The sequence below is a fragment of the Natrix helvetica genome (genome assembly GCF_964273705.1).
Source record: "Natrix helvetica genome assembly, chromosome: 4".
Lineage (NCBI taxonomy): Eukaryota > Metazoa > Chordata > Lepidosauria > Squamata > Natricidae > Natrix > Natrix helvetica.
The window spans coordinates 125541240-125563585 of NC_138550.1; the positions used below are offsets into that span (position 1 = coordinate 125541240).

Genomic DNA, 22346 nt, shown 5'->3' on the forward strand with positions numbered 1-22346 from the left:
AAATAGAAATTCAGAGTGCCATCTACTGGAGGAAAAAAGCACTACAAAGTTCAACAGCTTGGTGAACAATTAAAATAGACAAAATAAGAGAAGTAGCAATTGGAAAATCCGACCTTGGCTATACAGAAGAAGATAATTTGGACTGTTTTTTTCTTCTCCTTTTTGTTTGCTCTCTTTGAAGAAAGCTAATTGATAACTAGATTTGTCTGTTCCTGGAATTGGATTATAATTGGATTATATTAACTCAGTAGAGCACCCTACTTTTGAAAAGAAGGGAAATAATTGAAGAAAAGAAGAAAAATAAGGAAATTAAATAGACTTTAAATTTGAATCAACTATGAAGAGAGATAATTGGGGAGGTTTTAAAAGATTTTTAAAATGTTATAAAATGGAGTGTAAGATATATGGAGAAATATTTTTGATGTTAAAAGTAGTATGTGAATCTTTGATAGCTAATAAATAAACAGAAAGTTTGTTTAATCACAAACTTTCTGTTTATTTAGAAGAAGAATCTGAAAGGGGAAATTTAAATGAAATGCAAGAAACTAAAAGCGAAGAAAGAAGAAGAAGAAGAAGAAGAAGAAGAAGAAGAAGAAGAAGAAGAAGAAGAAGAAGAAGAAGAAGAAGAAGAAGAAGAAGAAAAAATAAGAATCAATTAGACAATACTATAGAAATTTATAGAAAGGTAGAAAGAGTAGAGAGGAACTGGAGAAAGCCCTCCTCAAAAAAGCAGCAGTTAAAAAGCAAAAAGGGATATATTCTGCAGAGATAATTGAAAGTTTTGGCGAGGGGGATGCAAAAAACACAACAGAAAAAGATAGAAGGATACAAAAGAGAAAGTGCAACACATATAAAAATAAAAAAGAGAAATAAGACTTCAAGAGAGCAGGATAAAGGGCAGATCAAAAAATCATTAAAATGGGATCAAAAGAGCAAGAGATGATGGAAAAGGAGGAAAAGGTTAACAGAAGAGAGGTATAATTATAGGGTAAATACTAATATATATATATATATATATATATATATATATATATATATATATATATATATATATATATATATATATAGAGAGAGAGAGAGAGAGAGAGAGAGAGAGAGAGAGAGAGAGAGAGAGAGAGAGAGAATGTTAGATCAGTAGATGGGAGTATGAAAGTAGATAAATAAATACTATTAATTTTGAATGTAATTTAAACAATGTTGGAAATTTAAAATATTAAGTATTGGGAAAGGGGAATTTGTGAGATATTTTCTGGGAATAAAAAATAGGGTAGATAACTGGAAAACTCTAAAAAAGTGAAATACAGGCCGTACAGTGATGTTAACTATGTGTAAAAATTGAATAAGGAATGATAAAGAACTATGTAAAGAGAGTAATACTGCGGAAGGTGGAATAGCAAAACTGTGGCTAAAAATGATTAATTTGTAAAGATGAATTAATAGTAATTAATTGAAGACAAAAAGAAAAGGGTGTTTAGTAATGAAATGTAAGCGTAAATGAATTAATGGAAAAAGATAAAGGATTATATAAAAGAGAAAAATATTGATAAAAGTGGGAAGATTAGAATATATTGAACTATGATTATAAATATGAAGTATAAGATGTGACCTGGTCCACACATTGTCCAGAAAGTATAAATAAAGAAAAATGGGATCCCTAAAAGAGCAAGAGATGATGGCTAAGGAGGAAAAGATGAATAGAAGAGAGGTATAATTATAGGGTAAATATTAGTACATATTTATAAAATTAACTGGATCAGTAGATGGAAATGTGAAAGTAGATAATTAAATAAATACTATTAATTTTGAATGTAATTTAAACAACGTTTGGAATGTAAAATGTTAATGATTGGGGAAGGGGAATTCATGAGATATTTTCTGGGAAGAAAAAATAGGATAAATAACTGGAAAAACTGGAAAAGAAGTGACTACTTTTACAATGATGAGCATACAATGATGTTAACTATGTATAAACATTGAATAAGAAATGATAAAGAATTATATAAAGAGAATAATACTGTGGAAGTTGGAATAGCAAAGCTATGGTCAAAAATGGTTAATTTGTAAATATGAATTTATAGTAATTAGATGAAGACAAAAAGAAAAGGATGCTTAGTAATGATATGTAAGTTTAAATAAATTAATGGAAAAAGATAAAGGATTATACAAAAGAGATGAATATTGATAAAAGTGGGAAGATTAGAATATATTGAAACTATGATTATAAATATGATGCATAAGATGTGACCTGGACCACCTCTCTCCATAAAGTATGTATGATTGGGGGGGGGGGGGAAATTGCAATAAAACTTGTCTTTAAAAAAAATCACAATGGCACTGAAAAAAGTGACTTATGGCCGTTTTTCACACTTATGACTATTGCAGCATTCCCATAGTCATGTGACCAAAATTCAGGTGCTTGGCAACTGACTCATATTTATCATGGTTGCAGTGTCCTAGGGTCATGTGATCACCCTTTGCAACTTTCTGAAAAGCAAAGTCAATGAGGAAGCCAAATTCACTTAACAACCATGTTACTAATATAACAATTGTAGTGATTCTCCTAGGCGCTGCTTGGAGTGTCCAAGCATGGTTTAACTTCAGCTTGCTGCCCAAGGACTGAATTTAAATCTTTAGTGTAGTCGCGCCTCCAGCTCCCTTTGGAGGTCAGTTTGAAAAACTCAGTCGCCGTAAAAGGATGTATTGAGATTTCCAGTCCTTGGATAGCAAGCTGGATTTCTCCCAATTAGTTTAGTGTAGCCTTTTTAAATTTCTACCACAGTTGTAGCCTTAGATAGACCTAGGTTTTTTGTTTTTTTTTCCCATTGCAAGAAGTTTATTCGTCTAAATAGCCTTCCTCACGTGCTGACCAGGCTGCTGGAGCATTTCCAGCCTCTTGCGCCTCCCCGCAGTTCTGGCAGCACCAGGAGGCTTGTCAGCGGGCACTGGTGAGCTTAGGGGCCAGGTAGGGAAGTCAGGTGTGCAAATTGCTGTCCAATCTCCCAAGTGGCGACGTTAGGTCGCGCCAAGATGTCAACAAAATAATTGCAGCGGTTGAGTACTCGGCCGATGCTTTGCCTAACGCCACCAAATTCTCAGCTAGAGCCCTTGCCTCCAATGTGACCTCGTGTCGCCTGCTATGTCTTTGTCACTGGCAGGCGGACATGAAGGCAAAGTGGAAGCTTGCTTCTGCTCCATTCAAGGGAGGCAAACTTTTTGGGGAAGCCTTAGACTCTGTTTTAATTGAGTCCAAGGATAAGCAAGGATAAGGTATTGCCGGCTGTTACCAAAAAGCCGGACCGGAAAGGGTAGCCATTTTTTCATAGGCAGCCCTTTTGTAATGCAGATGCCCCTTCTACCTCTGGGGGATACACTGGGCCTTACACCCAGTCGCAGGACCACTCCTACGAGAGGTCCTCATTCAGGGACAAGAGTAGGCAGCAGGGGAACTGCAGGGCCTTCTGAAGGGGGTATTCCAACCGCTCCTTTCGGCAGACTAAGAGACTGTCACCGGTCCCCTCCCAGCAGGGGTCGTCTACAGTTGTATGCCGACCAATGGGAGGAGACAATGACAGACGTTTGGGTTCGGAACATGGTTCGGTATGGTCTGACCCTAGACTTCCTTTCGATGCCCCCATGGACCTTCATCTGCTGTCCCACTCCCAAATCGTCCCTCAAACACCAGATGATGCAGGCAGAGATCAGACATTTGCTGAAGATAGCGGCCATCGAGCAGGTACCCCCAGGTCAGGAAGGCATGGGGTTTTACTTGATCCTCTTCCTGGTCCCCAAAGCATCACGGTGGGGGGGGGGGGTGAGAGCAATACTAGATCTCAAGAAGCTTAACATATAGGGGCTTCAAGATGCAATCGCTTCAGACCATTTTGAGTTGCATCAGGCAGGGTGATCACATGACATTGATCGACTTGAAGGAGGCGTACCTGCAAGTCCCCATTCAACCCCATCCAACATTCAACCTGCGCATCCAACCTGCGCATCCAACATTCAACCTGCGCATCCCCATTCAACCTGCGCCAGTTCTTGAGGTTCCAGTTTGCAGACCATTACTGGTACAGAGACCTTCCCTTTAGCCTCTCATAGGCCTGAAGGACATTCACAAAGCTCCTGGCTCCAGTCGCAGCGAATCTCCGATCCCGACCTGTATGACTCGTCTGCTACCTGGACGACATACTCCTACTGTCATCATCTGTCCCACAAACACATCGGGACCTCAATCTCACCATTCGCACCCTCGAATGGCATGGCTTTTCCGTCAACCAGGAGAAAAGTCACCTGACTCTAACCTCCAGGATTCAACATCTGGTCACGGTGATCGACTCCAACATTTGCAAAGTCTTCCTCACGCAGCAACAAGTGAACAGCATAACCTCCCTTGCACGACGCATCAGAACGTCAAGGTCAGCCTCCATCGTGACTCTATCCCAGCTTCTGGGGAAGCTGGTCTTGTGCATTGTGGTAGTTCCCTCGAATGCATGCACAGGAGCTCCAGTGGTACTTGTTTCTGATTCAACATCGCAAGGCCAGCAATTCCAAGACAATTATGAATGTCCCTCCGAGAGTCATCACATCGCTCAGGTGATGGCAGTCGCTGACTCTGCAGAGGAACTCCCTCTTCAAGGATCCAGAGTGCCTGGTCATAACGCTGAATGTCAGCCTGTAAGGCTGGGCACCCATTTTCGGACTCACGTTGCACAAGGCAGATGGTCGCCAGCGGAGCTTGCCTACAATATAAATTGGCTGGAGCTCAAGGCGGCCAGGCTGGCACTTCGCCACTTCCACCAGCATGTCAAGGGCGCACACGTACTAATACGGACGGACAACATTGCCACCAAAGCGTACATAAACCATCAGGGTGGCACTCAATCGAAGGCCCTGACGTTGGAGGCAGAGGCTCTCGGGCATTGGGCCGAATGCTACCTTGGGTCACTGAAGGCAGATCACATCTCAGGGGAGAACATAACTGCAGACTGGCTGAGCAGATCGCCAATCAGCAACTCGGAATGGTGACTTCAAACGTCTCTTTTTCACCAACTGTCCAAGAGATTCGGCCTTCTGGTGATAGATCTGTTCGACACTCTGTTGAACACGCAGCTTCCCAGGTTCTTTTCGCGATTCCAGAGCCCCGGAGCGGAAGGGGCAGATGCCTTTCAATGCCGCTGGCCTCCAGATCTCCTTTACACCTTCCTGCCTCTCAACCTCATTCCCCAGGTGATCAAGAAGATCCTACTGGAAGGTGCCGAGGTGCTGCTGGTCGCACCCCATTGGTGAGACGATCCTGGTTCGCCAACCTTGTCGCACTGTCAGTGACCAAATGCTGGCGCATTCCTCAGGAGCAGATCTCCCTCAGCCAGGGGACCATTCAGCGCCCGGACCCTAAACGGCTCCAGTTGGCCATCTGTCACTTGAGGGGGACCTCCTGAGGCAAGACAATTTCTCGGACAAGGTCATCCGCACCATCCAGGCATCCAGACGTCCCTCCACGGTGCGTATCTATGACACGACCTGGTTTGCCTTTTCATCCTGGTGCCTATCGCATCAAATTGTTGCCACTGCAGCAACTATTCCACAAATTCTTGACTTCCTTCAGGATAGATTGGACAAAGGTCTTGCCCCTAACACCCTTTGGGGCAGATGGGCGCCTTGGCCACCATCTTGTCCAGAGACGACTCTACACCACTCAGCAGACACCCCAGGGTTCGCAGATTCCTGAAGGGAGCAAGCAACTTACGTTCCCCAATGGTCCACCGGTACCCGACTTGGGACCTGGCAGTTGTTTTGAAGACATTGACCTCTGCTCCATTCGAACCACTTCATTCCATCACCTTACGCCACTTGTCAGTTAAAACTGCCTTTCTAATTGCAATCACTTCAGCTCTCAGAATCTCTGAATTGGCGGCCCTATCGGTCAAGGAGGACCTCTGCGTTGTGCATCTGGATAGGGTCATTCTTCGACTTGACCCTTCCTTCTTCCCAAAAGTTAACACCTTGTTTCACAGGTCGCAGGAGGTGATTCTCCTGGATTTTTGCCCGCATCCCAGGCATCCCAGGGAGTGAGTTTGGCACATGCTGGACGTAAGACAGGCTATACACAAATACAGGAAAAGGACAGCCTCCTTCCGCAAGTCTGAATCCTTCTTTGTATCCTTCCAGCCGACTTCGATGGGCAGGAAGGTTTCCTCCTCGACTATTGGACATTGGCTGCGCACCTGCATAAAGCTGGCCTATGAACATCAGGCCCGGCCAGTTCCTCCTCACATCACCGCCCATTCCACGAGAAGCACCGCGACCACTGCTGCATGGGCAATGCAGGCGCCCATTGATGAAATATGCAGGGCAGCTACTTGGACCTCGCCGTCCTCGTTTATTCATAACTACAAATTGGACTCCTTTGCAGCTGCGGAGGCCTCCTTTGGGAGGAGAGTTCTGCAGCTGGTCTTGGCAGCTCCAGACCAACGAAATTCCTCTGCTTCCCATCCTGGGACTATATAGCTTGGGTATGTCCCCTGTTTGGACACTCCAAGCAGTGCCAAGAGAATGACCATTGGCTTACCTGAATGGTCATTCTCTAGGCACTGCGGTAGTGTCAAACCCCACCCTGGGGTAATCTGGCAGAGCCGAGTCATCTCTCCTGATGACATAGTTTACCTTCTTACGACATCTTTCTGGACTCTACACCATCATTTTTCAAACTGACCTCCAAAGAGAGCTGGAGGCGTGGCTACAGTAAAAGTTTAAATTCAGTCATTGGGCAGCAAGCTGAAGTTAACCCATGCTTGGACACTCCCGCAGCGCCTAGATAATGACCATTCAGGTAAGCCAACGGTCATTCACTTAACAAATTTGGCAAGGAAGGTTGAAGAGTGGGGCAAAACTCACTTAAGAAATGTGTCACTTAGCAACAGAAGTTTTGGACTCAGTTGTGATTGTAAGTCAAGGACTATCAGTACTGTATAATCCAGGGATCTATTTTCTACAAATGAAGCTTGTTATGAAATATTACCTACACCCAAGTATTCTGTGTATCTGTATGTGTGATATAAATTGCAACTCAAGCCATCATGAATCTTGCAACAAAAATGTTAATACAAATATTGAACAGCCACAAGCTTTTGGCCAATTTGCAAAACATTCATTTTGATCCAAGAACTAAAGAGGTGCAACTTTTGATGTAAATAGAAATGCACATCCTTATCCAAGTCCATTAGTTGCTGAATGTGACCAGCTGTGCAAATGAGGGTTGAGGGCATTTTCTTTATTTTCCATGGTCTGATTGGACAATGCTGTTTTTTGCATGTAATCTAGTAAAGAACCATCTTGACATAATGTTGTGTTTTCTATTAGGTTTAATTCTTCTGGGCTTGACCCAGTTTAAATTTTATGAGCAATAAACTTAAAAGCTCAAATTACAGCTGAGTGTTTTGGCATATCAGAGTGGCCAAGAATTTCTTTCAATTTCAATAAGGTTACAGAGTTGATGCGATCAGTAGAGATGGAAAATTTTATTTCTAATCAGGGACTATATGCTGTTTGGCTGTTGATTTGGTTCATTAAATTCCATTAACATTAAGTGTTCTGGGAACTTTATCTGAATAAAAATGCATTAACCCTCCAAGATCATGTGCTAGTTAAATAGAAGAGCTCAGTATGCTTCAACTTACATAAAATAAAGTTCCAGTAGGGATAGCATCCAATATTTATTTTACAAGAATATATGGAGTACTTTCTTTTACACAAAACTATAAGTGTGCCTTCAAGAATGTGAAAGTTATCCCGCTGGATCAAATAAAAAACCTCTTCAGTTCAATATTCTACTCCCAAACTGGCCAACCAGATGTCTACAGGAAGCCAAATGTTATTTGGAATGTTTGTGATACAAATGTCATTTAGATGCATACTGCCTCTCACCTTACACGTCACTGACAATGACCATAGCTAGTAGATTTCCTCAAATAAAGTTATTCCAGATGGTTGGCAATTTCCTTTGCCATTTTATGACCTTTCCCAGTTTTAATATATCCTTTTCAAAGTAGGCTGGTTTTATTACCAACAGCTTTCCAAGCAGGACTATCCCTTTCAAAATCCTAATAAATTCTATCTCAAACAGCAAATTAGGAATGGAAACATATCAAGGCAGTGGTGGGATCCTACCGGTTTAACAACCAATTTGCTGAGTGCATGTACAGAGAAATCACCTCCCGCATTACTGCTGGGGAGGAAAACAGGCTAAGGTGTGGCAATCCATTCTGCCGCGCCTGTCGGCTGGGCTTCAGAAAAGGGAATATAGGTGAGTATAGCACAGGGGCGGACAGGTCCAGCTGAAAGTTGGAGCGAACCAGTTTGCTCCCAGCTGATAGTCGGAGCTACCGGTTCATCCAAATCGGTCTGAACCGGTAGAATTCCACCTCTGCTCCAGAGTTGCAGACCAGCATTGTTTTTGTTTCGAACACTTCCCAGAGCTACTCTGGAATAGCAGTCACTACCAATTTGAAGAGCTATGGCAAAAATGGTCAGTCTGACTCTTAGAAATAGCTAACTGGTGCAAATGCCTTGCTTGGAGGGCTCCTTTGTCAGAACAAGTTACTGTGGTCATTGTTTGGATAGATTGCTGTACCATAGAGACAATCTAGTCATTATGGAGATGACTACAGAGAAGTGAAGTAGTGATTAGTTATACCATCTTAGGTGGAAAATGCTTTTAGGTTGCTGTCAGGTGTGGTTACGCTAAAGATGTACAAGCAATTATATATTAGTACAGCTTTGTTTCAAGTTTTGGGTGACATTAATTTGCACTGCTTTGTTTATTCATATATATGTAATAATAAATACATTCATTTTTTCTTCATTGTATCAGAGATAGCAGACAGTAAAATGAAGCACATATTGTTTTACTAGCTGGCATTTTGTTAGAAAGTCTTAATCTTAATGAGATTTCTTAAAGTACAATGTCAGCACAGAACATAAAAAGATTGTACTTTCTAAAAGAATAGGAAAGAAGAGCTGTATTTTATGTGAGTTCTGCAGCACTGGGTATAGTCCAGTGGTGGGTTTCAAAATTTTTTAGAACCTCTTCTGTAGGTGTGGCCTGCTTTGTGGGAGTGGCTTGCTGGCCATGTGACCGGATGGGAGTGGCTTGCCAACCATGTGACTGAGTGGGAGTGGCTTGGCAGTCATGTGACTGGGTGTACGTGGCCAACTTGTAAAATGTGGTGAAACTCACTTAACAATGCTCTTGCTTAGCAACCAAAATGTTGGCTCAGGAATTCTGGCATTTGAAGCATGCAAGTCTTAAAGCTGTCAACTTACAAGACCTTTGCACCCCTAACCCCTTAGAAAAAAAACCCAGGCGTGTTCAAACTTGACAGCTTTAAGACTTGTGGACTTCATCTCCCAGAATTCCTCCTCCAGTCATGTTGGCTCAGGAACTCTGGTATTGAAGTGTGCAAGTCTTAAAGCTGTCAAGTTACAAGACGCTTGCACCCCTAACCCTTAAGAAAAAAAAAACCCAGGGATGTTCAAACTTGACAGCTTTAAGACTTTAAGGTTTAGATAGGACTCTTAGAGGAGGGCGGGGCGATTGGTGAGCCAGCCAATCAGTGAGCGGCAGGCAGGGCAAGCGTGGTGCGGGTGGGCGGGGGGAGGGGGCTGGAACCGGTTCTAAACGGCACAGTAGATTTGTGGAACCTCTTCTGTAGAAGAGGTTAGAACTGGCAGGAATCCGCCCCTGGTATAATCATTTGTGAAGTATTCACAGCTTAACTGTTTACATGAACACAATATCAAAATCTAGAGTATCTTGACAATGCCGAAGAGTCTAAATTTGTCCTTACAAATTTAAAAATAGTCAAATGTTTTGTATCTGAGATGCTAAATATTCAGTTATTCCTGTATCATGTATTGTGATCCTCCCTATTAATTTTAAAAGACAAGAGAAACAAAATAATAATTAGCTCACTTTAACATCCATTAAAAATCAAAGCAAATAAAAATACATTAATTGTCCAAGCAGTATAGAAAACATTCTAACCCATTTCTGAAGACAGCTCCATAGGTTAAAAAAAAAAAGAGAGAGAGATAAGACTTATCTTGTGTTTCCATCAATAGTGGTAATGTTGGCCAACTAACAGGAGGCACCTTTCTTAGGGACTGCACACAAACTCTGAAAGTCCCTGATTCAAAACAACAGACTGACCTTCCTCTGTAAAGATGTTCATAATATAGCATTTTATTTAGTTATTTTTGCTTGCTCTTGTTAGATAATTTTGTAGCTGATTTTAGACTTTTACTGTTAGCCAATCTGAGTGGTATTTACAATGGGTGTGTGTGTTACACATGTATTATAATGACATAGTTTTGTATTTAAATAGAATTAAAAAGCTTTTTTTTTACAACTTTGTCCATGACACTTCAAAGGTTCTCACTGAAGCAATGGTGATGTTCTTATTAATATGCCGTACAGTACCTATTGATATCTGATATTTTACAATACAACATTGACAATGAGACATTTAGTGTGCAATGATAAACTACTTTTAAAATTTTCACGAGGTTCTAGCAAGTCATATTACAAATTTGCCTTAACTGTAGACAGTAGAGCACATGGGCAATCAAATATTGATTGAAGCTTATGTATCTTACTATCCCTACTTTTTTCCTGTTTCCTCCAATGCAAACTGAAGACATTTCCTGCCCTTTTTTAGAAAAGTTACTCAAAACTGTATGAATAGCTGAGAGTTCTTATATTACAATATATCTTTCATACAATATCATTTTCAACTGGAAACACCTCAACAATAGAGTCTTTAAGAAAAATTATAAGAAAAAATACTTATTATTTCTTTACAGGTTTTACCTCTCTATGTTTATTTTGGTTTTTTTGTTCAGACAACTGACATCTGAACACGCATCTCATGTTCCCCATTTCTCATGCACATCACTGTACCTGCTGTGGTCGGTCTAATCGCATGCGCTTTGCAGCATTCCTGCTTTCACTTTCACAGGCAGAAGCTAGGATACTCTCAGCTACTGCAGAAGTAAGATGTGAGGGAATGGGTCTTGACTATGGAAAAGAAAGAGAGAGAGAATATAAACAAGATTATTCATAATAATGTGGACAAGCAGTCAATAGGCAACTACTTAAATTATTTCAACAAAAAGTAGAAATAAGGACTGTCAAAACTGAAAAGTGAAAATTGGAGATTACACCTGCAATTCATCAACAGATCCTCAGATATTAGATTCTCCTTGCATATTTCCATGTGGACTCTCATACATAACTATAGAGACAATGCATTTTGCAGAGGCTTCTGTGATGTACAGTATCAACATTTCATTAACACTGGTGAAATAATAGCTAAAATATTGATTTTTGAATGCAAAACTCCCTAGTTTCTTACCCTGGCCATTAATGGAATGGCACTCCCTCCCAACTCCATTAATTCAGTGTTATACATAGATAACAATGCTGACTCACTGTTGTTGTAAGGATTACAATTAGATAAGGAGTACAAAGGGCTTAAAACAAATGTGTTATACAAATGTTAAGTAATCAATAAGTATTATTGAAATATAACTTAAGGTTTAATTAATAATACTACTACAATAATGTATGTTTTCCTACTATGTCCTTATGCTTTTCTCTTTAACTAGTTTTGCAAATGAAAATCTTCAAAATATGGGACAGCCGCAATCTTTAAGCAATTTAATTTTGTTGAAAAAGTATATAAAAATTGTATACAGATTTATCCAATGAGTTGTAAGCTTTCTTTAAAGAATAATAAAAAGGTGTTTGTAACGCTTTTTATTACAATGACAAACTGTAATCCTACTATAGTAGATGTCTTAACCCTTTAAGTATTCAAAAGCTGCAAATTAGTAGTTCAGATAAGAGTCATTAACATTTTTATAAAATCAAATATTAATGGAATACTATTTTTGTCATTAATGAAATTCATTTATTTTAATTAATTTATTTTGCTCATGTATTCATTTTCCAAAAGACCACCCAATTGAATACCTATACAAACAAAATATAGGTAATATTTATGCTCCCAAGGATTAATTTGGAGTCAAATAAGTTGAGTGTAAGACACGTAAACATGCACATATATCAAGAGAGTTGGTAGTACTGCTAAGTGACAGACCTCATTCTCACCCTTCTAACTATCTTGCTACAGACAACATGCCACTCAAGTATTAAGTAAGAGTTACCTGTCATAGATATCCTTTGCACATTGCAAGTGGCTACAGGAAAGCAATTATTTTAAGCAGAGTCAATGAGAAAGGAAAAAAAACCTGCTCTCATTGTTCTGTTCTCTACCAATACTGCAGAAGTACAATATTCTATCAAAAATCCTTTACATTTTCAAAAATTGCATATATTATTGGACCAGTAATAATATCCAAAATCGAGAAATATATTACTTATAGTCAAATGTAGAGATTTATGAACACAGAAACAAATGTAATAATAATAATAATCATCATCATCATCATCATCATCATCATCATCATCATCATCATCATCATCATTATACAAATATATTATATACAAATTAATAAATATGTACAATATCTTTCCCAAACGTAAAAGAAAGGACACAGGTTTAGATTAGATTACAATAATTACATTTAAGGCAGTGATTGTTCCGTGTCCAATACTTACAAAACCAGGTTTAAAAATGAAATCTTATGTGTGCCATATTTTTACTTGAATGTACACAAAATAGGTACATTTATAAAAAATATATAAAGTATATTTTCAGGTTAGAAGGCAAATATGTTTATGTTCTATGAGCTCAGCCTTTTAAATAACATGTTTCTCTAACACATATATCCTTTAAATGTGTTCTAAATATATGTCTTACTTTATTTTTAGTATCTAAATGTTCAGTAATTCTGGTAGTGGGACATGGAGCTGTTAATTTATATATAGTTAAATTTCAAATGTCTAAAAAAAGATATTATTAAATCATAATATCTGAACAGAATCAAAACTACTCACCAACATCCTGCTATAGAATTAAGACTGCAAAGTGTATCTTGAGAATAGTGGTGGCATGTATTTGAAATATTCATTACAAGAGACATGCAATTCAAATGAACATAATGTGCATATTTGAACAGCATTTTCATTACGAACTAAGAACAGCACTGCTCTCTGTTGGATGTCCTGATATTGTTTTACTTTAATGTTGTCTCATTCCCTTAGCAAATTGACATATATTGATGTTATCATTTTGATCCTTGCAACATTGCATTTGATAGAAGTTTCTGTGTTTTTTAATGCATGTTGCATATGAATTAAGAAGAAAAACGTCAGTAAGTAATTATTAGCAAAATGAAGGAGGGCAACCTCAGCAGAACATTTTGAAAGGGGAAACCTTTGGACAAAATTAGCTCCAGATAGCAGGTTTAGAGCATTTATCTTATGTTCTACATGGTTGTAAAGCAACAATAATTTTCCAATTTCCAGAAAAATTGTAATCAGAGTATGAAAAAATGCAACAAATACTTTCTAGCTAATTAGAAAGACACATACACACACACCAGCTGCATGAATATACATAATACTAACTTGTGACTCAATTTATTCCTGTCACAGTGAAATGGGGAAGACTACATGCAAAAGTAAATGCATACACAATTTGGCAGGGCAAAAGCTAAGCAATGTAACATATGTATCTCTTGAGATATATATTTTGGATTTTCTAATCAATTTTGGTTATTTTTTCATGAGACAGGTGTTCGTACAAAGCTGATATTTCATAAATTGAGGGTGATGAGACGAGAGATTTAGCAAATGGACACTATCAAAACTGAATGGACAATATTGTGAAAGGAAAAAATGATCATTTTAACTCAGTTTTCAATTAATCAAAAACTAGATAGTCCTTGCAGTCCTTTTAAATAAAATAAGATTTATTTAGAGCTTTGGGTATGAATTTCTATTTCTATGAAATTTTGTTAATGTTTTTTTCATATTCTCATCATACAAATACTTCTACCAAAATTTAGGAAATATATTTTAATTTATAAAATATAAATTAAACCTGTTAATAGTAAGTGTGTTTCATTTACTTTAAGAAAATTAACACAAGCATTACCACATTTCTGCCCTTGTGGGTTAAAAGTGTCAGTAGTCCTCATTCCAATCCTTTACTTTATATCTGCTGCAAATATTGAATATGCAAGATTATTCTCAGCCAGAAATACAGACATGTTACCAGCAAATCATGACTGCTGAGTCAGATTAATCTTCCCTTCTGCTTCTTAAATTAGTGAGATGACATCTAGTCAGGCTTGACTCTTTGTGACTTCATAACAAATGTTCACCATCTCAACCTCAACCTCATCTGCATTCTTCCAAGGATTTTCCCATGATTTATGTGATAACATCCACATACATCAGATAATGTCTTCCACTTCTATTTCCCTCAACTGTGTGAAGTATTGTCATTTTTCTATATTCACACCAAATGTCCACATACATGCTTTTTAAATTTCTAATTGTCAACCCAAAGGAGTTTTTATTTGTTCTTCTTGTATCCTGTGATATTCCGAGCAACTATATTTGTGGTTATCTTATTTCTCGCTCTCTGTTTTAAGGCTTATACTTCATAGCTAATTACTCTTGAAAAGATTATTGCTTTAGCTATTCAGATCTTTGTGGTCAAAGAAATATCCTTGTCCTTTAGGATCTTATGTCTTCCTGCCTTAGATTACTTTTCTCCTTATTTCTCTAGCATATTGTTAATCTTTATAATTTAGCTAAAGAAAATGAAACCAGCTACCATTCTTACTTCCCTGTCAACGGTAAATTCACTAGGTATGTTGGTTGACATTAACTTTGTCTTCTTAATATTTAATATTAACCCAAATTTTTCACTTTCTATTTTTATTCTCATAAAGAGTAAAAATCTTCTATTCTTCTATTAAGGCTAATAGGTAGGGCAGAACACCTGAGTTTTCTCCTGGGAAAATAGTGAACAATAAAGGAATCTAGAGAAACAGACTGATTCAGAATAAGATAGAAACAAGGATAAATATTATTGGTATATCTGTTTATCTTGCATAGCAAATACTCTGTCTGAATGGCAGGATTAGAAAAAATGATAACTAGAAAAAAAATGAAGCTGAAACATTTATAAAGTGTGTGTGTGTGTGTGTGTGTGTGTATTTATATTTGTTTTCGTAGATTTTCACGGGTGTAGGTATGCTGGTCTTGTTGTATTCCGGTCTTTTCTCGTGTAAGATTGAGATTGTCTTGGCAACATTTCAGCGAGGTGTCACTCACCATCCTCAGGCTGGTGTTTTTGGTATAAAGCGTGGCCGGAGCTGCCTTCTTTCTATAAATTTTGGTGGGGGTGTGTGGAGTGCTGGCTTTGTTTCAGTAAATGGATTGATTGGGTGTGTGGCTATATCATGATTGGAAGATTGGTGCTGGCTGTTGTTGTTTTGTGTTGTAATGGCGTGGGTGGTGGGTGGGGCTCATTTGTTTACCAGGGCTGGTTTCTACATGTCTGATAGGCGGGAGGTATTGTCACGTTTATTCATATTGTGGGGGTGTTTCTCTATTTCGATAGTTTCCATAATTATTCTCTGGTTGAAGTGTTCAGTTTTGGAGATTAACCTCGTTCCTTCAAAATTAATTTCATGTTCTGTAGCTTTAAGGTGCTGGAAAAGGGAGGAGGTTTTTTGTTTTTTTCTTACTGCGTTCTTGTGTTCTGCGATGCGTGCATTTATTCTCCTGTTCGTCCGTCCTATGTATGTTACAGGGCAGATTTTGCATGGTATTTTGTAGACTCCTTGATTTTCTAGCTGGGTTTTGTCTTTGGGGTTTCTTAAGATGTTGGCTATTTTTTGGTCAGTGTTGAAAGCTGTCTTGATATTGTGTTTGTGGAGAATTTTACTGATTTTATCTGTGGTGCCTTTGATGTAAGGGAGGAGGGCGATGCCGTTGTCCTGTTCTGTGTCTCAGTTTTTTGGGGGAGTCTCCCTTTGGATTAGGTTGGTAATTGTTTTTCTTTGGAATCCGTTGGAGATTAATACATTTGTGAGAGTGTGTAATTCAGTTTTCAGGTGGTCTTTGTTGGCTAGGCGTTTGGTTCTGGAGATGAGGGTATACATACACACACTCTGTGTGTGTGTGTGTGTGTGTATGTATTGTGTCACAACCCTTGGTATGCCCAAATATGGGAGGGAGCATACTGCTTCCCTTTTCTGTCTTTCGGCTCACCCTAGGAGCCATCCAGGCAGAAAGCCATTTTTTATGTTGCCTTTGTTACATTTGTGTTGCATTTGTGCTGATAAATAAATAAATAAAGGGAGACTAGTATAGATCTATTTCAAGCTATTTAGCTCTCATCCCTCCTGCAAGTTAATACATACATATATATGTATGTATGTATGTATGTATGTATGTACGTACGTACGTACGTACGTACGTACGTACGTACATACGTATGTAGGTATGTATGTATTGTGTCACAACCCCTGGTATGCTCAAATATGGGAGGGATCATACTGCTTCCCTTTTAGTGGCTAATACAACTGTCTGCTATGTAATAAAGCCCAGGTTCGATTTCCAGTGAGGGTATGGCTAGCTGATGAGAGCTAAATAGCTAGAAATAGATCTATACTAGATCTTTATCCTCTTTATTTATTTATCAGCACAAATGCAACACAAATGTAACAAAGGCAACAAAAAAAATGGCTTTCTGCCTGGATGGCTCCTAGCGTGAGCCAAAAGACAGAAAATGGAAGCAGTATGCTCCCTCCCATATTTAGGCATACCAGGGATTGTGACACAATACATACCTATTTCCCTGGCTTAGCTGATAAAGGAGGAGAGCCTGTGGCTTAGTGGCTAATACAACTGCATGATATGTAATACAGCCCAGGTTCGATTCCCAGTAAGGGTAGGGCTAGCTGATGAGAGCTAAATAGCTTGAAATAGATCTATACTAGTCTCCCTTTATTTATTTATCAGCACAAATGCAACACACACACACACACACATACAGTATATACACACACACACACACATACACACATCTTTGTTAGTTGAAAATAAAGATTTAGAAAAGTTTCACAAGAAGAAAGACTTACTTTTGTTCCTTGCCTGGTCTCTCAAGTTAGCCAATTACCTAAGGCCAAGTTAGGAAAGAAAATCTGTTGTGTATATTCCTCCTAAATTTCCCCTCCAAACTTTAATTAATCCAACTTTAATTAATCCACCTCTTCACTAAGCTTTAGCCCTAGACAATGGCAGTCTTATTTTCCTCCAGATTTTGCAACAAACTCTGCTTGTTCAGCAGGAAGCAGTCACTTCTTGCAAAGAGCAACAATATCTTTCATCCAAGTTCTAATCAGGTTTGATGCTGTTTAGCTTTAGAGATCAGCCTAGGTCAGGGTTGTCCAACTCCCGGCCCATGGGCCGAGTGCATCATGTGCTGACCATGCCCACACCCACATCTGGTATAGGGCAAAGGGAGAAAAAGTCCCAATATGTCATGTGACACCACTGTAATGACCCACGGTTGACACCCCTGGCCTAGGTGATAAGCATTCCTTTGCCAACTGTTATCCCAACCTCCTTCAATCTATTTCCATCAAATTTGCCATGAAGATCTTTCTTATTGCCAAGTTCAACACATTCTATGTCAAAACAATCTGGCACTTATTAAAAAAAAAATCTAACATCAAATCAGGCCATTCTTCTTGTATTGGTCTTGCTTTTCTGTAAATATTATCTTATCTGGGAAAAAGAGGACATTTTAAATAAATATATTTTAAAGGAATATAGCTTGAAAATCTCTAATTTCTGTGACTCTGGGTCTCTCCAGTATCAGGTCAAGACCTTAATTACTACATTACATTGGAACTCCCTTGAGTGGGAGTGAAAAATAATTCCTTCTGGGATCCTCAACATGGTCCAGTTTACTTGAAATGACATTATCATTATATCAAAGAAGACTGATGAGAAATTGAGAACATGATAAATGTGTGCTAGTGGTGAACATTTCCAGTCCTTTGGCATAACCCATAATATGGACTAGCTTAAGCTTTTCCAAACAATTTTGGTTGCCTGAAGAAATTTCCTCAAGATATCACAATTTTTCTTGGTGAAGCTCTATCCAAACATTTTCTTACTAGTTTCTATCTGGCATTAAAGGAATATGGAACTCAATGCACAATAAGATTTGGAGGTCTTCCCTCTTCACACAGCCCTAAATTAACACTGTAGATCAGTGGGTCTCAACCTTCCTAATGCCATGAGCCTTTAATACAGTTCCTCATGTTGTGGTAACCCCAACCATAAAATTATTTTTTGTTTTCCATATTTTTTCAAAAATATGTATTTTCCGATGGTCTTAGGTGACCCCTGTGAAAAGGTCATTCGACCCCCAAAGGGGTCCCGACCCACAGGTTGAGAACCACTCCTGTAGATGGATTCCTGCAACCTAATATGAAGAAAGATAACTGTATTTTTAAGAAATAGTAATCTGCACTGACATAATGATCTGGAAAGAACCCAGCATCACTCATCATGCAATAAGGTTCTGCTTTAAAAAAATGATTCTACCAGCCCCGATTATACCTATTGTCTAACACATAACTGCCTTAACTTGCAGGAGGGTATGTCTACTCCAAATCTTCTTGGTGAAGTGAACACAAGACATTCTTTGGAGAAGAAGCAGTTTGCTTTCAAATCGTTTTGTTACCCACAGCTCACTTGTAACTACTTCCTGATGTGCAGACAAGCCATATAGTCTGGCACATCCTTAAACTGGCTAAATTGTGTGTTCTGCGGTTTTTCTCTCCTAATCTACTTTATCCCACCTGTTGTTATTTTGTAGAGTTAGTAGTAGGTATAGATGATTTGTATCTTAATATTATTTGTTTAGGCCGAAAACGTCTGTTACAGAATAATTATCAGAACATGATAAAATTCTATATTAGAGATATTTGTAAAAATGTAGCTTTTAAAAACTATAGAAATATTTTAAAAAAATCTTAACACTGGAAGGACCATTGTAAATGACCAAAAGTTGGACATTATGATGCTGTCTCCCTTTGCCACCAGGTGCATCTCATAATTTATAGTTTTGTCTGCTATAAAGGTTTAATTATACACCATTCAATTAGATTCGAAATGGACTCCCAAGAAGGGTATGTTCCAAATTGCAATGTCCCCAAACACAATTTATCATTAAAACTTTATGAAATTTAATCATTTCTAAGTGGCAAAACTGAGTAATAGGCTGCAATCCAATACTTAGGCTGCAATCCAATATTGAGTTTCCTAGGAATAAGATCCATTAAACTCCATGGAACCATTTCTAACCATGATAATGATAAAATATGTGCCGTAAAGTCAAGATGCAAAATCCGCCCTTCGTACTTGTATTACAGTGCTGCACAGAATTACAGAATGTGGAGTTTGTGTTATAATGTCAGAATGCTCGTTTTGCCATACCTTCGTCCAAATGTGCTCTCTCATAAAAGCCTATGTATGGGACTTGGTTTGAAGAGACTAGCATAGATTACATTGCTATAAGTATTAGAATGATAAATGAAAAAAAGAATCAATATCAGTCCAGCAACTCACGGTGAACTGAATTGATGGGGGCAATAATACAAGATGTCTGAAAAGCAGCAGGTTAGATAAAGTTAGATTAATCTTGGCATGAAAAACCCAGATATATATTCCATGTATGACAAAAATAATTTATTAAAAATGCTGTCTTGACTAAAAGCATGCCTCTGAATATACTGAAAGTGTGTTCAAACCACATTTACCACAGTTCAACATGCCTATCAATCTTCACAGGACTTAGTCTTGTGATCATTACAGGACTATGATCATTCCTTAGATCAGGGGTGTCCAAACTTGGCAACTTTAAGACTTGTGGACTTCAACTCCCAGAATTCCCCAGCCAGCAGAGTCCACAAGTCTTAAAGTTGCCAAGTTTGGACACCCCTGCCTTAGATGATCATTCCTATGATCATCTCATTGTGATTCACTTTGTCTGAATGTTGCCCAGTACTATAAACAATAAAGTAGGTTGTGATAAATGCAATGCAAACCAGAATCACTACTTTTCATAAGTCGAAACTATTTGTTGATAGTCTTACACTGCATTTCATTTTTCTGGTAGTCACCCAAGCATTGATTTCCATTTGGTTTGCAATCAGTAACTATTCCAAGGACATGCCATTGAAAGTTAAAATTTGGTAAGATCTCTCGAAGGCCTCTAAGCTGGAAGAGATCTTGGAGGTCTTCTAGTCCAACCCCCTGCTCAAGCAGGAGACCCTACTTCAGACAAGTGACTGTCCATCCAGTCCCTTTAAAAAAAATCTCCAGTCACGAAGCACCCACAACCTCTGAAAGCAAATTGTTCTGCTGGTTAATTGTTCTAGCTGTTAGGAAGTTTCTCCTTAATCCCAAATTGCTTCTCTCCTTAATTAGTTTCCATTCATTGTTTCTTGCCTTGCCTTCTGGTGCTTTGGGAAATAAGTTGACTCCCTCTTCTTTGTGGCAGCCCTTCAAATACTGGAATACTGCTATCATGTTACCCCAGTCTTCCTCTTCTCTAGACTAGCCATACCTAGTTCCTGCAACCGTTCTTCATATTTTTTAGTCTCCAGGTCTTTAATCATCTTATTTCCTCTTCTCTGCCCTTTTTTTCAAAGTTTCAACATCTTTTTTTAATGTAACCAAAACTAGATGCAGTATTCCACATACATTTGCAAACCGGTAGCAAAGGTAAGTTGATTTCACCCCTGAACCAAGGGTTGTATTAGTTTTTTTGGCTGCTGCTGCATATTGCTGTTTCATATTTAAGTGATTGTCCACTAGCACTCTGAGGTCCCTCTCATAGCCTAATCTGTACTTGTACTTTTGGTTTTTTATGCCTAAGTATAAAACCTTGCTTTTCTCCACATTATCATTTTATTGGATAGGGTTAACCCTGTTGTTCAAGTCTGTGAAGATCTGTTTGGATCCCAAATTTGTCTTCTGGGGTGTTGGCTATTCCTGCTAGCTTAGTGTCCTCTGCAAATTTGATGAGTTCCCCTTCTATTCCCTTATACAATAATACAATACAATAGCAGAGTTGGAAGGGACCTTGGAGGTCTTCTAGTCCAACCCCCTGCCTAGGCAGGAAACCCTATACCGTTTCAGACAAATGACTATCCAACATCTTCTTAAAGACTTCCAGTGTTGGGGAATTCACAACCTCTGGAGGCAAGCTGTTCCACTGATTAATTGTTCTAACTATCAGGAAATTTCTCCTCAGTTCTAAGTTGCTTCTCTCCTTGATTAGTTTCCACCCATTGCTTCTTGTTCTACCCTCAGGTGCCTTGGAAAATAGTTTGACTCCCTCTTCTTTGTGGCAACCCCTGAGATACTGGAACACTGCTATCATGTCTCCCCTAGTCCTTCTTTCTATTAAACTAGACATACCCAGTTCCTGCAACCGTTCTTCATATGTTTTAGTCTCCAGTCCCCTAATCATCTTTGTTGCTCTTCTCTGCACTCTTTCTAGAGTCTCCACATCTTTTCTACATTGTGGTGACCAAAACTGAATGCAGTATTCCAAGTGTGGCCTTACCAAGGCATTATAAAGTGTTATTAACACTTCACGTGATCTTGATTCCACTTCCGGTTTCTGTGGACGATGGACATGCTGTCCGCTGCTCGCCATCCTGGTGGGCTCCCCCTGACTCAGGGGGGGCACAGGGTGCCTTGTAGGGGCGTCCTGCCGAAGGGGCGGCTTGCTGGAGCCCCCTGGAGCAGTGGCGGCTGCCGGGGGGCTGCCAGCTTTGCCCTAGGCACCGGGAGGCATTAGGGGGTGCGCATGCCATGCGCGCCTTCGTCCTGAGGAGATCGGAAGAAAACGTTTTACGTGAAGGCAACAGCTGAAATGCGGTGAGGGGGGAACTCCCCCGGGGTCTTTTTCTTGCTTTTTTGAACAACTAAGTAAATAAGGATTAGCAGTTTTCCTAAGACTCTTTGATCTTGGTAAAGTGTTAAGATTGGAGAGGGGGGCTTTCCCCCCCCCTCTCGGAAAAGCGGCTTTACACGATCTCACTCTCGGAGGAGAGAGAGAGAATTGGAAAAAAACTCTTTTGATATTCCTTCTTTCAAGCAATGGGATAATGACTCCTTTGAACAATTACGAAAGAAAGAATGTGAGCTGACCTTATAAACTATGAATGGAAACTTTTTGAATGGTTGCTCTCCGATCCCTTGGGAGGGCTGAGCCAAAATGGCGTTTCTTCCCCCTTTTTTACTGCCGTCACAAATGAACTGTCGTTTTTGAAAA

At 39.0% G+C, this 22346-nt stretch overlaps 1 protein-coding gene across 3 annotated transcripts in view; it reads right to left on the minus strand.

Annotated features, from left to right (window-relative positions):
• Positions 1-22346, minus strand: part of NOL4 (nucleolar protein 4) — a 162247-nt gene that overhangs the window by 17923 nt on the left and 121978 nt on the right. For all 3 annotated transcript variants that reach the window (XM_081950805.1, XM_081950804.1, XM_081950806.1), the window contains one exon: positions 10958-11074. In XM_081950805.1, coding sequence (XP_081806931.1) covers positions 10958-11074 — 117 coding nt within the window. The remainder of the gene's footprint in view (positions 1-10957; positions 11075-22346) is intronic.